The 18156-nt window shown below is 37.7% G+C and overlaps 1 protein-coding gene across 4 annotated transcripts in view; it reads left to right on the top strand.

Moving 5' to 3' along the window:
* Positions 1-18156, top strand: part of LOC135200800 (beta-1,3-galactosyltransferase 5-like) — a 75285-nt gene that overhangs the window by 25430 nt on the left and 31699 nt on the right. Inside the window, exon 1 of one of the 4 annotated variants that reach the window (XM_064229455.1) lies at positions 2975-3894. The exons of 2 other annotated variants lie outside the window; for them this stretch is intronic. In XM_064229455.1, coding sequence (XP_064085525.1) covers positions 3837-3894 — 58 coding nt within the window. In that variant the 5' untranslated portion in view covers positions 2975-3836. Of the gene's footprint in view, positions 1-2974; positions 3895-18156 lie in introns of those variants that run through there. One more of the 4 variants, XM_064229450.1, reaches the window with a different exon arrangement.

Below are 18156 nucleotides of genomic sequence, written 5' to 3' on the forward strand. Positions count from 1 at the left end.
CTGAAATTCCAAGTATTACCACTAGGTGAGTTTTAGGCCTTCAAATACCACGAATGATTTTACTTCCTGTATTCTATAACACATGACTTCGTTCTGAACCACAGCAATACATAAAAGGTCAAGACACTTTTCTGGTTTGCCGTTGCACGTCAATAAAAAGATCACGTTTTTATCCTGTTCTTTTCATACTTGAGAGAGAGAGAGAGAGAGAGAGAGAGAAATAGTAAGTAATCCATTTCTAAAAAATACTCTACACTGTTTCATTATCCATGACTATCGCATGCCAAACATCCCTGATATTAACGATCATTCTTCCCTACAACGGGCCCCTAAATGGCTATTGCCGTCAGTACACCTCACGTGGTGCATTGTAGGCGTTACTATACTAGATTCACATCACCCGTGCATCTGATGTCTAGGCCACTCCCTTAAGACGCTCCTGATTGGCTGTTGATAAGCCAGTCACAAGGCTGGAAACTCTCAGTCTCTCTCTCTCGAGAGTTCACATAGGCAGTATGATATGTTCCACCTCTCCTGAGGGATACTTGAAAGACGTATCCATCAGGAGAGTTTGAACATACATCCTGCCTACGTGAATTCTCGAGAGAGACTGAGAGTTTCCAGCCCTGTCATTGGCTTATCAACAGCCAATCAGGAGCGTCGTAAGGGACTGAGCTAGACATCAGATGCACGGTGGTGTGAATCTACTAGTGTGTCTGCAGTTTCTAGCCTTTTACTTTACCTCCACGCAAGCTGCCTTTCTTTAATCTTGCTGTCCAGCCTCTCTGACTACTGTGGGTTTTCTCCCAGTTCCAGCTTTTGATTCTTGTACTTCAATTCCTTATTTCCTCATTGGACGAGTGGGTTGCGTGCTCGCCTTCTGATCTATAGTAGCGAGAGTTCACGCCCCACTCTGCCAACGTGGAATGAGAAGAATTTACTTCTGGCGATTAAAATTCCTTTCTCGAATATAATGTGCTTCGGATCCCACAATAAACTACAGGTCCCGTTGCTAAGTAACCATTTGGTTTCTAGCCACGTAAAAATATCCAATACTTCGGGCCATCATACGAGAGCTTTTAATCAGCTCAGTGGTCTGTTTAAACTAGGGTATACTCAACTTTTTTCAACTTTAATTCATTTGCTTTCTCGATCTCTTTTTGCCTTGTGGTCCGACCTCCAACTCCCTCTTTGCATTATCTTAACTCCCTCTTTTCACTATCGTAAGCGCCGTGTGGTTAAAAGTTCCTCAGTGCTTGGTTTCACTGACTAAATTATATAATACCTAACCTAACCTTCCATACAACGGGGTCCATATAAATGGAAAATATATAAAATAAACAAATACCAAAGAAAGTGATTTGAGTAAAAATGAGCTACAGCTAACACCACGTGCTTAATGCAGGCGGCTACCTGACATAAAAGGGGCTGAAAATAAACAAGCAAAATAAGGAAAGAATGATTCAGTGTCCTTCCCCCCATTCAGTGAGCCTCGAACCCGGGAAACCAAGATGGCGACCCATGGCGTAGAGACAAAGGCAGAACATAGTAGAGTGAGTAGACTGATAATACTGGTCATAAGGTCACCAACAAAGGTCGGGTAACTTGATATGGCCCCTAAGAAGACACAGCTGCCACAAGTACGCCAGTCAATTCCGCAAATCATAACTGAATGGAGAGGTTATTGGATGCCAACAACTATATACCCACAAAAGAAGAAACTGAATTGGAGGAAATGTTTTGTCACCAGGCAGTTGAGAAGGTGACAAATCTGCCTTGTAATTAATAATCACAATTGGATATCGTCTAATAAAAAAAAAAGGCAGGTTTCATTTTACAATCACCACCAAGTATTGTTAAAAGAAAAGCATAAAAATAAGAATTGATGTCCTTCCATGCACTTTCTCTCTCATGGCATTTTTGACTCAGTGGGTATGACTGAGCTACCTCATAATAACGAACGAATGAATGGCTCAGTCGAGCTCACGGTGTGGATGCAACTTGATTATTTCGGAAAAATCGAATGGCTGTTCATGTGCATCTTCCAAAATGACGGCCATTACACTGAAATTTTAACGGATAAGTTCTATGGAGACCCGTTAATGCCAAATTGACAGGACAGAAATGACAGCAAGAAACTTATACATCGCTTCGCGGTCATCTCTCTTTCAAGGCACCTGTAGTTTCTGGTTAAAAATTCGCGAACGACTTATTGTATTTGCAGTTTCCGGCCATTTAAGTTTATCGTTTGTTCTAAATCAAGATGAACTTGTTGAAATATAAAACTAGAACGTGAGGTACTACTGTTAATAGATCGACCAACAATTGGCAGATGATTTAAGTTCTAACATCAATAAGTAAAATCGTAGCCACCAACCATGATGAAAAGTGAGTATAAAAAAATGGCTTAAATAAATAATATCAACAAGTAAAATTTTAGCCACCAACCATGTTGAAAAAGGAGCATTAAAAATGGCTTAAACAAATAAAATCAATCTTTACAATTAAAATACTAATACTGAAGTTATATTTTGGCCAAGGTTATAACTTCTCAGTGCTTCCGCAATGAAACGACCTCGTTCTTGGCGAAAAGCATCGTTTTCTGTAATGACAACTATTACATGTTATTTAGAAGCCTGTGTACATCGAACGCCTCCGGCATTTCCTGGCAATTACTCGCTGAAGATTATATTACCCTTCATATCGGCTTTTGAAAGATAATGAGATAAATGGGATAAAAATTGTAGTAAAAATAGCGAGGTGAAATTTCAAAAAAAAAAAAACAAACATAGACATTGATTGGGGGACGAGAAACACAGGCGTTTGCAACGACAGAAACTGCAAAAAATTGGTTTGTGGAAAAACTTCTAAGATCGATTGGAGGAACAAAGTTGAACTGAAGAAGGCGGGGGGTGGGGGAGATGCAAGTAACGCCGCCACTCAGCAAGTGAACGGTGCCATCATACCAGGAGTCGGGCACCACCACAACAACGCTGATGTCATGATTCGGGTTCGAGTTTGTCTTCCTCTCCCTTTATTTCTCTACCTTTCTGTTCTTCGCTCAATGTGCAGCTGGTCTCTATCTGTGTCTCTATCTCTCGCTCTCTCTTTTTCTCCTGAAAATCTTCATCCCGCCGTAGAAGAGATTCGGCCAGACAGAAATACCCAACGGTTCTTCGCCAGTGAACGAGAGAGAGAGAGAGAGAGAGAGAGAGAGAGAGAGAGAGAGAGAGAGGCAAGATTTTCAAGAGTTGGCAGGGCTTGAACCCCCTCCTCCTCCTCCTCCTCCTCCTCCGCCGGTCCCCTTAAATCTTGCTCTTCATTCTCCTCCTCCTCCTCCTCTCCCAAAGAGTGCAAGCGGTGATTGTTTATGCTTCCAAGAGAGCAGCAGCACCAGCACCAGCAGCATTAGCAAAGATAACGTTACGATGCATCAGCAAAGTGATGATAATGATGATGATACTCAGTGCACAGTGATAGTCTTGCTCTGTGAAGTTTGATACTTTGGTGCCTTACGTCGGGCGCCCCACGACACCCGGGTATATAAATAAGTTCGAGCGTGTGTCCGTCCGTCTACTGGTACACCCGTGGGGTCTGTTTCACTGTTTCACCAGTTTTGTTTCGCGTCACCTCATGAAAAGAGAAGTGACAGGAGGGAAAGTTAGAGGTGAATGACGTTTATACTTGAGAAAATCGTGCTTTTCTAGTGACTATACCAATGATTTTTTTGTAGTGGCATTAATGCACACTAGTGCAGCACCGTGATGTGAATTCAATGTCTGAGGGGGAATACCTTGTTGTGATCTCAAGGATGTCTTTTGTTGCTTGGTAGCTGCATGGATCCTCGAAGAGTAAACAAAAGGTCCGGATATATGAGACAAACATTTGTCAGAGGTAAGCACACGCTCTTAAATCGTTGTTTAATCTCCTTACGACTTTGTGGAATTCCTGGTGGCAGATTAAAAGGATATAAATGATACATTTGACATGGCAGAAATGCAGTATCTCATTATTATTATTATTATTATTATTATTATTATTATTATTATTATTATTGTGTATGCTGAAAGCAGACCTCCTTTCAAACACGATTAATTAAAAATAATGGCATATTTCACAGAGTTGATTCTATACAAAATTCTTTCAATTCTCCTTATGATTTGTCTTTCTGGCACGCAGGTATTACAAAGCAGCGTGCCAGAAAGACAGATCATAAGGAGAATTGAAAGAACTTTGTACAGAATCAATTCTGTGAATTCTGCCATTATTTTTAATTAAACATGTTTGAAAGAAGGTCTGTTTTCAGCATACACACAATAATAATAATAATAATAATAATAATAATAATAATAATAATAATAATAATAATAATAATAATAATAATGAGATACTGGATTTCTGCTATTCAAATATATATTATTATTATTATTATTATTAACAAATATGATTATTATTTATTATTATTATTATTATTATTATTATTTTAATATTATTATTAAGAAATTCACAGTCTCCTGAAAACAAATTGCTAAAAAAAATCCACAATTATATCCACAATTATATGTTAAAATAGATTTCTATGTTAAAAACAAAGACTTTCGAACACCTGGACGGTGTTCCTCATCAGTGTAGGGGTTAAAATGCAAATGGTAGTTTCCTCCAGAAGAGCATCTAAAAAAGTTTCCTCCAGAAGAGCATCTAAAAAGGTGGGCGGGGGTGAGAAAATAACAGCCCATCATCGAAGTGCTGGTTCGAGTATTAAGCAATTCCTATTATTATTATTATTATTATTATTATTATTAATTATTATTATTATATGAAGGAAGCATTCACACAGAACAAGACTAAAGGGCCACTGACTTACAGAGCAAGATACCCAACAATATACTAAAGTACGAATTGATGAAAAGTGAAAGGTCTGATTAAAGCAAAAAGCAATGTTAACGATCGAGATATATGCAGTTACCCAATAACTTAAAAACAGTGCCATTCAGAAAATAAGAAAAAAACAGTGCCAGTCAGTAAAAAAAAAAAAAGCATTCAGAAAATAAGAAAAAAAAGTGCCAGTAAAAAAAAAAAAAAAAAAACGTCAAAGCGCCGGGTCCTATGAGATCATTCACCTCTGAAACGGAAGGAAACTGACAGCAAGGAGGACTGAAAGGTGTAACAGGAGGAAGACCTCAAAGCAGTTGCACTATCAATCAATTGTAAGGAGAGGCTGGAAAGTCAGATGGAAGAAAAAGAATATGAACGGAGTTCGAGTAAGAGGAATGAAAGTGGATTCAGCTAGGGACCGAAGGGTCGCTGCAAAGAACCTTTAGCAATGCCTGCAGTGGCCCGCGTGAGGTGCACTGACAGCACTTCTAACCCCCTATGAGGCTGTCACGTCAACTGCGCCATATTGTTTCTTGTAGTTACTCCATTTCCCTGTGAGAAAATCTGTAATACTCTGATTAGTATGATAAGATTCGTGAAAAGTTTCTTTTCGTCTCTCGCTTGGCTTTCGACTTCGCTTCCTCCTTTCGTTTTTCCAGATTTGTATGACCTTTCTTCTCCTTCCACAGACTGAAAGCTTGTCACTTACTACATGGTTGTAGCCCGGCCTTCTTCCTTTCGTTTCCTTGGGGTCTGGGAAAAAAGAAAAAAAAAAAAAAAAAAAAAAAAAAAAAAAAAAAGAGGGGGGGGGGGGGGGGGGGGGGGGGGGGTTTGTAGGATGCTCTTGGCAGAGGCCTTCGAGATCAAGCGTCGAATAATTATCGTGAATATAAATGAGATAAGTTTCGCCATTTTTATTTAATGTCGCAAAAGTTATAGTAACCTTAAGCAAAGATACTCGAGAATGGAAGAATAAGAAGGTTAAGAGAACCACGTAGCAGGACCTGAAAGGAAGGAGTCAACGACATGAAGCAGCCAAGTCCTTGTGGCCTTACCCAGTCCATAATGACATGCAGGACCGCTTGCAATTAGGAATGGCCGTCGTTGTCGCCTATTCAAGCGCACTTCACGGATCACACCCTAATAGACTGGTTCTGAGGCACAGAAAGATCGCCGTTTCCGACAATGGCCTCAAAAGAAGGGTGATTACATCGTCATTCACTGCTGGTTTTCTTAACTGCACTTGTCGGCGAGTCATTATGATGTGAAGACCTTGAAGATTGTTGTCATCAAATTTACTACTTCCATTTAAATTGACGCAAATTTATTCCGTGTCTATTCTTCGATGCCATCTTTCCAACTGATTACTTCAACACGATAAAAGCAACTTTGACTTCTGACCTTCGAAAAGTAGTCATCGCACATCATATCAAATTATCATAGGTTTATATTTCAGTCATCATTTACCGACGCCAATCTGCCATAAATTCGTTACATCGACCTTCGACTTATCTCTCTCTATCTCTCCCAAATGTTAACCCCTCGGAACATGTGGCCCGTGAATGTCATGACCAGTTTTCAGCAAAATCCGTCCAGTGATTTTTTTGATAAAACTGCAAAAGACAGATAGACAGACAGACAGACATACTGAATGAAATTTTGACTTTGTCGGGGTAATAATCTCCCCTATCTCTTGGGACGTTCATAGTATCTAAACTTTATTGATTATCTTAACTTATTTTCATTTATTTACCTAACTGTTACTTTACTGATTGCCTTTATTCATTTATTATTGTCTTCACTCGTTCTGTTGGCATTGGAGACTTCTTCAGTAATAATATATTTAGAGCCTATTCCCGTTTATGAGAGTTCTGAAGTTTACAAGACTATTTATTCATATTTCAAACCTGATTAACAGCAACAGTGTTTCAGTTCAACGTTCACTAATGCATTATACAGTGTGTCCATAAAGTCCCAGTACCATTAGAAGACATATTGGTAATTGTACTGGGACTTTATGGACACCCTGTTAAAATTTAGTGAGAAAAATAGTGCAATTTCCTCTGTAAACTAGTAGTGTCTGATCAAAGATGACCGAGAATCAATACAGGCAAAGCTTTCGATAAGTATTTTCGTTTTTGCCTGACGCTCATATTTATATTTTTAAAAATCTATCTGACGTCACCTCCGCTATCATCCATTTCACGTTAATTATCCATAATATTTTTCCAACTTTCCAAAATACGATTCCCCATTAATCACTGATTACGGTACGCGTTAAAGCTTTAATTAAAGCTCAATAACGAACATCAGATTACGCGTGGCAGGTGTCACTGCATATCTTGAAAATCGTGTGTGATCATTACTGCAGTTTCTGTGCAGGTAGACTAAACAGTTGCTAACTGGCCGTGTTCGGCCATGGCTGAGAATTAATGTAAGGTTTACCGTAGCGATAACGGGAGCTATGTTTTAGAAAATGGACTAACCACAACTTCTGCTGTTCGTAACTTCACTTTTCCACAGCTCCTCCTATTCACAACTCGAAAACCCCACAACTTTCTCTGTTCACAACCCGTCTATTCACAACTTCACCTGTCTAGAGCATCCTGTTCATAACACCAAAACCTAACTTTTTCTGCTTACAATAACACCAACCCGCAACCCTTTCTATTCATAACTTCACCTATACTGCAACTCCACCTGCCTACAACAATTTATTCACAATAGCACCAATCCACAACCCTTTCTATTTATAACTCCACCTGCCTACGACAATTTACTCACAATAGCACCAATCCACAACCCTTTCTATTTATAACTCCACCTACCTACAACAATTTATTCGCAATAGCAACAACCCACAACTATTTCCATCTACAACTTTGTTTACCAAAATATCTCAAGGCCTTCCTACTACTATATAGTACACTGGCAGTATGGAATTTCGCAAGACGTTAAAAAAAAAAAAAAAGACACCGTGCCCATAGATACCAACAAATCTGCATGGCACAGTGTGAATGCCAATGCTGGAAGACGCAACAAGTACGTTTTCATATAATTTTACTGAAATCAATTGGAATTCAAGTCAGAAACGCGCAAGGGTCAGAGAAACTTTGGATTCCGTACGTGCTGATAAAAAGCACTATTCCTGATTTCGTAATCAAGACTTTCTCTCACTGTAAGTCACTAGAGAAGTCGATTAAGCCAGTAATTAAAAAAAATAATAGTTTAGTCATCATTCGTATTGACTACCACCTTTTTACGAATTGATGTATTCATTTGATTATTTATTTATTTATTCTTTTATGGTCCATCGAACAACAGTGACACTCAATATCATCAATTTAAGGTACCTAAAGGATCCCTCTAAAATAAACTGTCTCATTTTGCGGGAGACAGTGATGAAGAAGTTGTGTTGAAATAAATCCCACATTAACTGAAACCATTTGACTGTCTCATTTGTATCCACTGTCGTCAAAACAACTATTGAAAAGTGTACCTGACATGGCTAACAGAAAACAGTAATTAAGACTAATGAACCTCCATACCTCACTTACAAAGAGGAGAGCTGGTTCAACATTCCCTTCATACATTCCAACCTCGGCTTCTGTAGATACTACATTTTTTCCTCTCGACTTTTTGCACACATCCGGTAAACTTCTTGCTATACTTTTTCTGTGGATCACCTCTTGTCTAATCCTACCATCATTTGAAATATGTGCTCCATATATTCTAGAGGAATCTAATGTTCATATCAACATTCACTACGATTTATTTAAGTATCACCTGCGAACATCAGCCATTCCACACTTTATTCACGAACCTTCGTATCCCTCAACTTGTTGCATTACTCTCTCCATACTGAGACATAGTATCCCCTAGTCTCAGCCCATTTTTACATCAAACCAGTCAATCTCCACCCTACGTGCGAGCGAGCACATACTTCACTCCCCTCGCAGAAACTTTTTATACTTCTCGGCAATTTACTCTCTATACTGCACATCAATACCCTCTATTAATTTTCTCAATAGCTTTTTTCTACACAGAGTCTACTCCATACACCACAGAGAACAATAAATTGATCAATCTTGGCCAGAAGTCCATCCACTATTAGAGGTGCGTCACACTGAGGGACCTGGGGCAACACGAACGAGCTGTAAGGTCTGTAAGAGCTGTAAGCCCTTATTTACCTAACACTCATGTCGGGACCTAGCTAATTCTAAATTACCTAGTGTCATTCAGGAAGTCAAACTTACTTGTGATTAGATTCTGAGATTCTGTCATATCCGTTCTGTTATATTCTTTTCATCAGCTAAATATACTAGCTTTCAGTTCTGCTTATAATCTACTGAAAGGGAAAAATGTCCGACTCAATTATGGTACGAGTTCGCTGTATAACCTAGCAAACTCGTACCAAGAGAACCTGCTGAAAGCTGAGAAGTATACACGTTTACGAGCTGAGACACGCGCACACAAATAAAAAAGAGTACGCATGCACAGATAAGCCTATATAAGAAAGAAGAAAAGGGAACACTTATTCCCGAGAATAGCGAAAGGAAGTTCCCCTCATACCGAGCGTAAGAGCAGTGAAAGACGCCAGGCACGCGATATAAATAACCGTCTTCGATCTCACATCATGACATCAGACGTTACGTAGGAGCAGAAAACCCTTTCATACCCACCGGGGCACCTTCCCCCTTAACCCCCGCTACCGAAATTCTTTTTCCCGTGGGACGCATGCACGCGCATGCGTGCGTCTACAAAGACGACACGCGCCTGAGCAGTCGCAGTGAACATCCAATGTTAAAAAAAAAAAGGAACACTAGGGAGCATTAGTCTACTGATTCCTTGCCCGTTTAGAGTCCCTATTTTCCACTGGGTCTTGAAGATACACCATAAAATTGATATGCGATTATAGTCGCTTATTTCTGTGCGTATGAGATTATATTTCCTTTGGATGCTTCCTCGTATGCATCTATCTCTCCTGTCGCTCAGTTAATTCTTGGCTCGTCTTTCTGTGTCTGGAGCAAGCTTTCTCTGTGCGATTTTGTGCTTGCGTACAAGACCATGGGTAAGTTGATATTTGTGTGTGTGCATTTAACAATACGTACATGAAACATATATATATACACACAAACACACACATATATATACACACTGTACGCCACAAACTTACATACACGACCGCAATTCTATGAAATCTGCAAAAAATCATCACGAGGTGTATTAGTTACAACAATCAAAGCATGATTTTGTCGCATATATCACTTTCTCCATACAATTTGTTGGTTAACAAATGAGCACACATACAAGCACGCGAGGGATGACTGAAGATGTTAAAAAATCTCGTTTTAAGGCTACGATTTTGAGAAGAGGTTGTTGGTCACACATCGTTCCCCATAACAGGTAAAGTGATTGTAAATGAAGTGATTGTGAATGGCGTTCGGCTTTCTTTACCCGTTACTCATCAGAGTATTAATGAGACCACGCCCTCGTTGCTTTCGCTGATGAAAAAAAACTTTGTTTTGGAAGAGTATTACTAATTTAGGCCACAAGCCCTCGAATTCCCTAACAAAATCTCTTCCACCTTGGGTCTTGTTTGTTTGTATGGTGTTTGTACGTTGCATGGAACCAGTGGTTATTCTGCAACGGGACCAACGGCTTTACGTGACTTCCGAAACACGCCGAGAGTGAACTTCTATCACCATATATATATATATATATATATATATATATATATATATATATATATATATATATATATATATATAATATATATATATATATATATATATATATATATATATATATATATATATCGAGCTACAATGTCCTTTAATATCTAATTCGCTCTACCTCAGAATTAATATATTTTCATATATGCTTAACCGAAGGGGAATTTTTTCTCGATAATAGATTTACCTGTACTTGGGCGCGAACGCAGAAACACACATCTCTCACTCCTCAATGCAATGCCCGAGACTCGGTGGCACTCCAGCACCTTACCGACCACGCCGCTGAGGCGCTTACCTTGGGTCTTCAGATCCCGGTATCGTTTCTTTCACTTTTTTCTATTCTATCCCAATCAATTCTATCGCAGGCAAGGTAAATTTACAATGAAAGGGGGATGAAATATACGAATCTTTTATATTTAATTTCCCTTGCTTAGGTCTGTAACTCGGATGTTACGAACACAATTGTATTCTATTCAGTATAACTCGCCCAACTTTTTAATTTAGAAGCCGCCACTCAGCTTTCCGGCTATTCCTTGCTGTTGGACTTGTTACTGCTATAATGCTTCTTTCCAGCACATAGGGATCAGTGTCCAATGGAGAAAGGTTTCTCATACTAGGATGAGACCTGATATCTTTATCTCGTTAAGAAAAAAAATTATATTTTGTAAATTAAGCTGTCAAACCATTTTCAACCACTTCTATAAGTCTGATTTTCCTCAATACTTTGTGTTCTTCACTTTCTTTTCTTTAAAAAAAAAAAAAAAAAAAAAAGCAAACCTCCTGGCCCAGTTCGTATTTCAGCATTATTCCGTAAGAAATTTGCAGAAGAAATGACGTACTTTGCCAAATTGTTGAATCCTAAAGGCTTGAAAACTTCCTTTAGGAAATCTGCACTGGTTCAACCATTTGTTCACTCTTATATTTTAAACTGTCATCTTATTGCTTTAATTCCTGCTCCTGGTAAAATACCTGAAAATTGATATGCAAAGGCAAAGGCAAATTTTATTCTATCGACCCCTTCCGGGGTATGGTTATCACTTTTTTACGTATATCTCCCACTCATATGATTCCCAATTACTTAAAGCACCTTGAATCCTCACATCCAAATTCATGTCACCTATAGGTATGCTTTCTACATCACTGAATGAATAATGGAATTTAGGTTGAAAAGCCAAGCAATGAGGCGCATTCTAAAGTGGAAAAAAAGTTGCACAAAGAAATATTAGCTAGAGGGGTTTTATATAAAAGCCGGATGGAAGGATGGAGGCCAGAATTCTACCTCACATAATATATGAGACATCTTATTAGTCTTTTAAGCAAATACGAAGAAGCGCCTCAGAGGAAAGATCGGTATGGTCTTCACCTGCCACCTCGGTGGCCGCGAGTTCGATTCTCGGGCATTCCACTGAGGTGTTAGAGATGTGTATTTCTGGTGATAGAAGTTCACTCTCGACGTGGTTTGGAAGTCACGTGAAGCCGGTGGTCCCGTTGCTGAATAAACGCTGGTTCCGGGCAACGTAAATACACCATACAAACAAATACGAAGAAGAATTCACACCTGACCTACGAATTCTCTAAAGCCAACGGAGAGATCGTTGAGGAATGTGTGGAACCCACACCTACATCCTATTTATTTTCAGGGATTCTAAAAATGCCACGATTCTCCTTGTCGACCGTTACATAATTCCGAATCTTCGTACTATGTCTAACACTGTCGCCTTGGATAAGACTTATCTAGTTGTCCGTGTCATTCCCGGAAGTGCTTTTTAACACCACCTTGTCAAGGGTCCAAAGTTGGAAAATGGGAGCACTCTGATGACGTCATTCCCCGATAGCTACTTAAGGAATGCAGCCAACATTCTTTTTTTTTTTTTATTGGCCAAGGGTACTTATAGACCACGTACGATTGATGGAAGGCCGATCAGGCCGTTCTATGACAGTTTAGCTGTTTAAGAAAACATTTGGGGAGTTTTAAACGAAACTACAAACTTTGGCAAGTAAAATTTTACCACCGATTTTTTTTTTTTTTTTTTTTTTTTTGTCAAGTCGTGATAACCTTACATTTGCAGTAGGATGATATACTGTATTGACAGGTTCTATCATTAACACATAATGGTCTTCAGCAGCCGACATGCCATCTCCTAAATACGTCTATCATGTTATTTTGCAACAGTTGGTCGATAACTGGCGTTACAAATATAGCAACATTCTTGCATGGACGCAATGGGAACGTGTAGGGGGGAGGGAGGGAGGGAGGGAGCAGAGGAGGGAGGAGAGTAGGATGACACCTTCTTGTCAGATAATTGATCTCCTGTTAAGCTTAATTCGCCATCTATCGAAAAAATTGGGTGTGATTACTGTCCCAAGGTTTCGCAAAAGGATCCCGTTGGTTCTCGGGTTACCATGAATCATTCCTGAAGAATGTGATTGTCAATTATCGAGCGAATTCGCGAGTATGTATGTATGTATGTATGTATGTATGTATAAAGGTATAAGCCACGAAGGAAAGTGAAACACTGGAGTAGCTAAAAGATCTTTCGACTCACGTCCTTGACTTAGCAGACCGACTGCTAAGTAAAGGACGTGAGTCGAAAGATCTTGCAGCTACTCCAGTGTTTCACCTTTATTTATGCATTATCACGTTCCAAACTTTCGTGATTCACTTACACACACACACACACACACACACACACACACACACACACACACACACATATATATATATATATATATATATATATATATATATATATATATATATATATATATATATAGACTGCTTGCAAGAGCCCTCGTGTCCTTAGTTCCTGTTTCCAGTGACTAAGTGACGCAGAAATTACCCCGTTTACAACAACTTGTGAATATACATAAAATGGAACGCAACCAAGTTATTAAGACTATGAATATTTGAATTATTGTTCCCGAAAAAACTATGAATATTTGAATTATTGTTTCCAAAAAATTGATCAAATTTATACAGAACTTAACAAGCCGTGTAGGATGTACAGAGGGATCACAAATCTCACTACACTGAACGGAATCTACTTTATATATATAATATATATATATATATATATATAATATATATTATATATACACACACACACACCACACACACTATATATATATATATATATCTATATATACTTATAATATATATATATATATAATCTATAATGATGGTTGGAGGCATTTTCTTTATTTCACGTCAGACCAACCCATGGCATATCTATCTAAGTGAAATCAAATTTTACAAAGGAAAAATCTTGAAAATAAACTTCCTTCTTAGAAGCCTCCTTTTATTTCGATGACACCTGATCGTTGCACAGGCAGTTCCAGAACTGAGGTTAAATATAATGATACACACCAATTCACCTTAACAAAAGAAAAAAATCTTCTTGACTTCGGTTGCATTTTACAGTAATATTGACGCCAAGTTTTACATGTCAGCTACACAATTAATTTACTATTTACCGCTAAACGCCTGATTCCATGTACGTCCTTGACTTGGTAGTATTTCAGAGTTTAAGTTTTGTATAATTAAGGGTGATCACATCATCCTAATCACTGTTCTGTTCGGTTCAAGAATCTATCGAAATGTGTGTTAAGCAATTCTATTTCTATCTTCGAAATACCGACAACATTTAGTTAAAAATAAAAAGTGCTTCCATTAAAGCCTGAGCGTATCAATTTCTCATAACTGTTAAGAAATGTATCAATTAGAAAATCGGTTCTATCGATAAATTAAATCTCGTCGAAAAATATCAGTACACTGTCAGTTTTGGAAGGGGCACATCTTTTCCATTTAATAGTTTTGGGAGGTACAAAAATAAGGCATTGGAGACTCACAATTCCTCTCCCATTAGATATATTCCTTCTTCTGCGAGAAACTTTCTTTATGAAGATTTGTCTCTCTTGGCTCAAATAAATTGTTTTTGCCCCTAATGAATTTACGGCGTCAATGACCATATAGTGTGTGTATATATATACATACATATATATATATATGTATATATATATATATATATATATATATATATATATATATATATATATATATATATTACAGGAGCTGGACGTATGTTTTCACAAGGTGAATAACAGGTTCGTTATTACTGACACGAGTCCTGGGTAACAACAATTACATGACTTGACATTATACTTATAATCAATCACTCTTATAATAGTTTTTATTGGTTTAGTGAAAATCTCTCTCTCTCTCTCATCGAACGCATTACATGTCCGAAGTGCTAGTGGGTGGTGAAAAATATGCAGGCGCGCCTGCGTATGCGCAAGCACGTACTTCGCTTTCAAATACGATTCCGAACGGCATTAAGTATAACGAAACGCAATCCGGAGCTACGGAGGTAATTTCAGTCATATGAATGGAATATAGAGTTTAGGCCAAAGGCCAATCGCTGGGACCTATGAGGTCATTCAGCGCTAGAAAGGAAATTAGAGAGTAGGTAGGTCTGAAAGGTGTAACAGGAGGAAAACCTCGCAGTTACACCATGAAATAACTGTTAGAAAAGAGTGGATAGCAAGATGGAAGAAATATAATATGAATGGAGGTACAGTAAAAGGAATAAAAAAATAAGGGTTGCAGCTAGGGGCCAAAGAAACGTTGTCAGGAACTATATAGTAATGCCTACAGTGACCCCGTAAGGCGCACTGACGGCACTACCCACCTGTGGGGAGTAGGCAGTCAAAAAAAACTTTGAATCAAAATGTATTATTTCGTCTCGGTTGTTATGAAAAAATATGTTTAGATTTTCGAACAGAGGACTGTGCGGTTGTCTATTGATTGTTTGTGACGGTAACAGTTCTTCTTTGGGGCGGTGCTTGGATAGTTTTAAAATTTCCCATAAACTGTACTGTAAGAAATTCTGACGTCACCGATGCATAACTCGAGAGCAATTAATGGCCGAACTGAAACCTGGAATTACCGACGAGGGCTTGGACAGGAAATAGCGAGAGCTAGTATTAAAAACACTTGTTTAAGCAAGGCTAGCATTTCGTCACCGGCAGCTAGTGACCAAGCAATCCTGTATATATAATCTATTCATTAGTTCTACTTTTCGGTGCAACAGTTTTGAAAAGTTTTAGATAAACTACTTAGCATTATAAACACAATCAAGACCTTGCTTCAACTGATTCAGAAATCTAAGGCCGATGGAATGGGCAATCAAACGATCAGAGGTAAAAATGGAAATGGTAATAGCGAACTTTCTTCATGTTGTAAAGACAGACTGAACCTCACCGTACTTCCCTTAACCTTGAGTTCAATGCACACGTGTGGTCGAGTTGAGAAATGCATCCGGATTTATCAGTGTGTGTGTGTGTGTGTGTGTGTGTGTGTGTGCGCGCGCGCGAGAGAGAGAGAGAGAGAGAGAGAGAGAGAGAGAGAGAGAGAGAGAGAGAGAGAGAGAGATCTAACAGACTGACAGACACAGTAACACTCGTATTAATCCAACAGAGAGAGAGAGAGAGATCTAACAGACTGACAGACACAGTAACACTCGTATTAATCTAACAGAGAGAGAGAGAGAGAGAGAGAGAGAGAGAAGAGAGAGAGAGAGAGAGAGAGAGATTAATCTAACTGAGACTAACAGACACAGTAATACTCTTATTAATCCTACACACACACACACACACAGAGAGAGAGAGAGAGAGAGAGAGAGAATAACTGAAATAAAGGAAAAATTTTAATCAAATGTAATCCCGATCTCAGGTCACAAGTACTGTCGGCGGCTGCGGCGGGGGAGGGGGGAAGAAGAAGAAGAAGAAGAAGAATTTAAATAATTTATTAATTTATTTTTTCTTTGCTATGCAGCGAATGTAAGCAATCTATTCCATTCGGTTGTCATTTGTTTTTTTTCCTGTGGCACCACTTTGGCAACAACCCCACCGCTGCAAGTTGGCACCCAGAGGAACGCACTGCCCCAGAAAAATGTTTCATGTATCCGGGTTTTTTTTTCTTCTTTGTTCTTCTCCGATGTTACTTAGTGAGGTGGAGGAGCAGCCCCAATGTAATATGTATGAGAGTTAATATTTCCCTTCTTTTATTTTATTGGTATTATGTAAGAAAATAAGTATTTCCTTTCCAACTGATTGGTATCAAGTAAAAAAATAAATATTTCCCTTTTTTTATTTGATTGTATTATGTAAGAGAATAAATATTCCTTTTTTTTTATTTGATTGGTATTATTTAATAGAATAACTATTCCTCTTTTTTTTATTTGATGGGTATTATGTAAGAAAATAAGTATTTCCTTTTCAACTGATTGGTATTATTTAAGAGAATAAATATTTCCCTTTTTTTATTTGATTGGCATTATTTAAGAGAATAAATATTCCCCTTTTTTATTTGATTGGTATTATGTAAGAAAATAAGTATTTCCTTTTCAACTGATTGCTATTATGTAAGAGAATAAATATTCCCCTTTTTTTATTTGATTGGTATTATTTAGGAGGGTAAGCATTTTCCTTTTAATTAGACTGGCATTATGTAAGAGAGTAAGTATTTCTCTTTTTATTTTATTGGTAAAATATAAAAGAATAAGTATTTCCCATTTATAATTTGATCGGTAATATGTAAGCCATAATCATTTTCCTTTTTGTCATTTGCCTGGTAATGCGTAAAAGAAGTCTATTTCCATTCTTTCATTTGATTGGTAATAAATAAGAGAATATATATTTCCATTCTTTATGTGATTGGTTTTATGTAAAATAATAAGTATTTTCATGTTTTTTATTTGACTGGTATGATGTAAAAGGATAGGTATTTTCCTTTTTATTGGTATTATGTAAAAGGATAAGTATTTCCATTTTCATTTGATTGGTATTATGCAAAAGAGTAAGTATTTCACCTTTCAAGTACGAAGACGCAAGAGAGAGTCACATTACATTACATATATAGGACAAATAAGTACAAGACATACAAATATAAAAAAAACATTTTAGAGCTGAATTTCTGTAACATCCAAAACAGATTTTGTGATAAATATCGACAAAGGAATCAAAATTAAAAGAAAAATTATTATATAAAGATTCTTTCGAACTGCCCACATGTACTGTTTCTATTGTTTTCGAATTGAGCAATATAATGAAAAAGTGACTAAATGGCGTTTCAGAAAACATTAATGTTTCGACCAATTCTACCTATTTCAAAGCCACATGTCCAGATGCCACAATGATTATTAGGGTTTCTTCTTCAAACCGCAAAAAAAAAAAAAAAAAAAAAAAAAAAAAAAAAATCTTCATTAGTCGAAATTGTTCTTTCAGATGTGCGACAGAATTTAAGGAATCATATTATCAAACAATTTAATCTTGTTTTTTATAATGCTTTCATATTTCGAATACTAATACGAGGAAATAGTTATTCCTCCCTATAGGTACAAATGTACAAATAATAGGCTTCATTCTTGTTTGTTTGTGTGTATGGTGTTTTTTCGTTGCTTTGAACCAGTGGTTATTCAGCAACGGGACCAACGGCTTTACGTGACTTCCGAACCACGTCGAGAGTGAACTTCTATCACCAGAAACA

Source organism: Macrobrachium nipponense, chromosome 27 (genome assembly GCF_015104395.2).
Source record: "Macrobrachium nipponense isolate FS-2020 chromosome 27, ASM1510439v2, whole genome shotgun sequence".
NCBI classification, from domain to species: Eukaryota; Metazoa; Arthropoda; class Malacostraca; order Decapoda; family Palaemonidae; genus Macrobrachium; species Macrobrachium nipponense.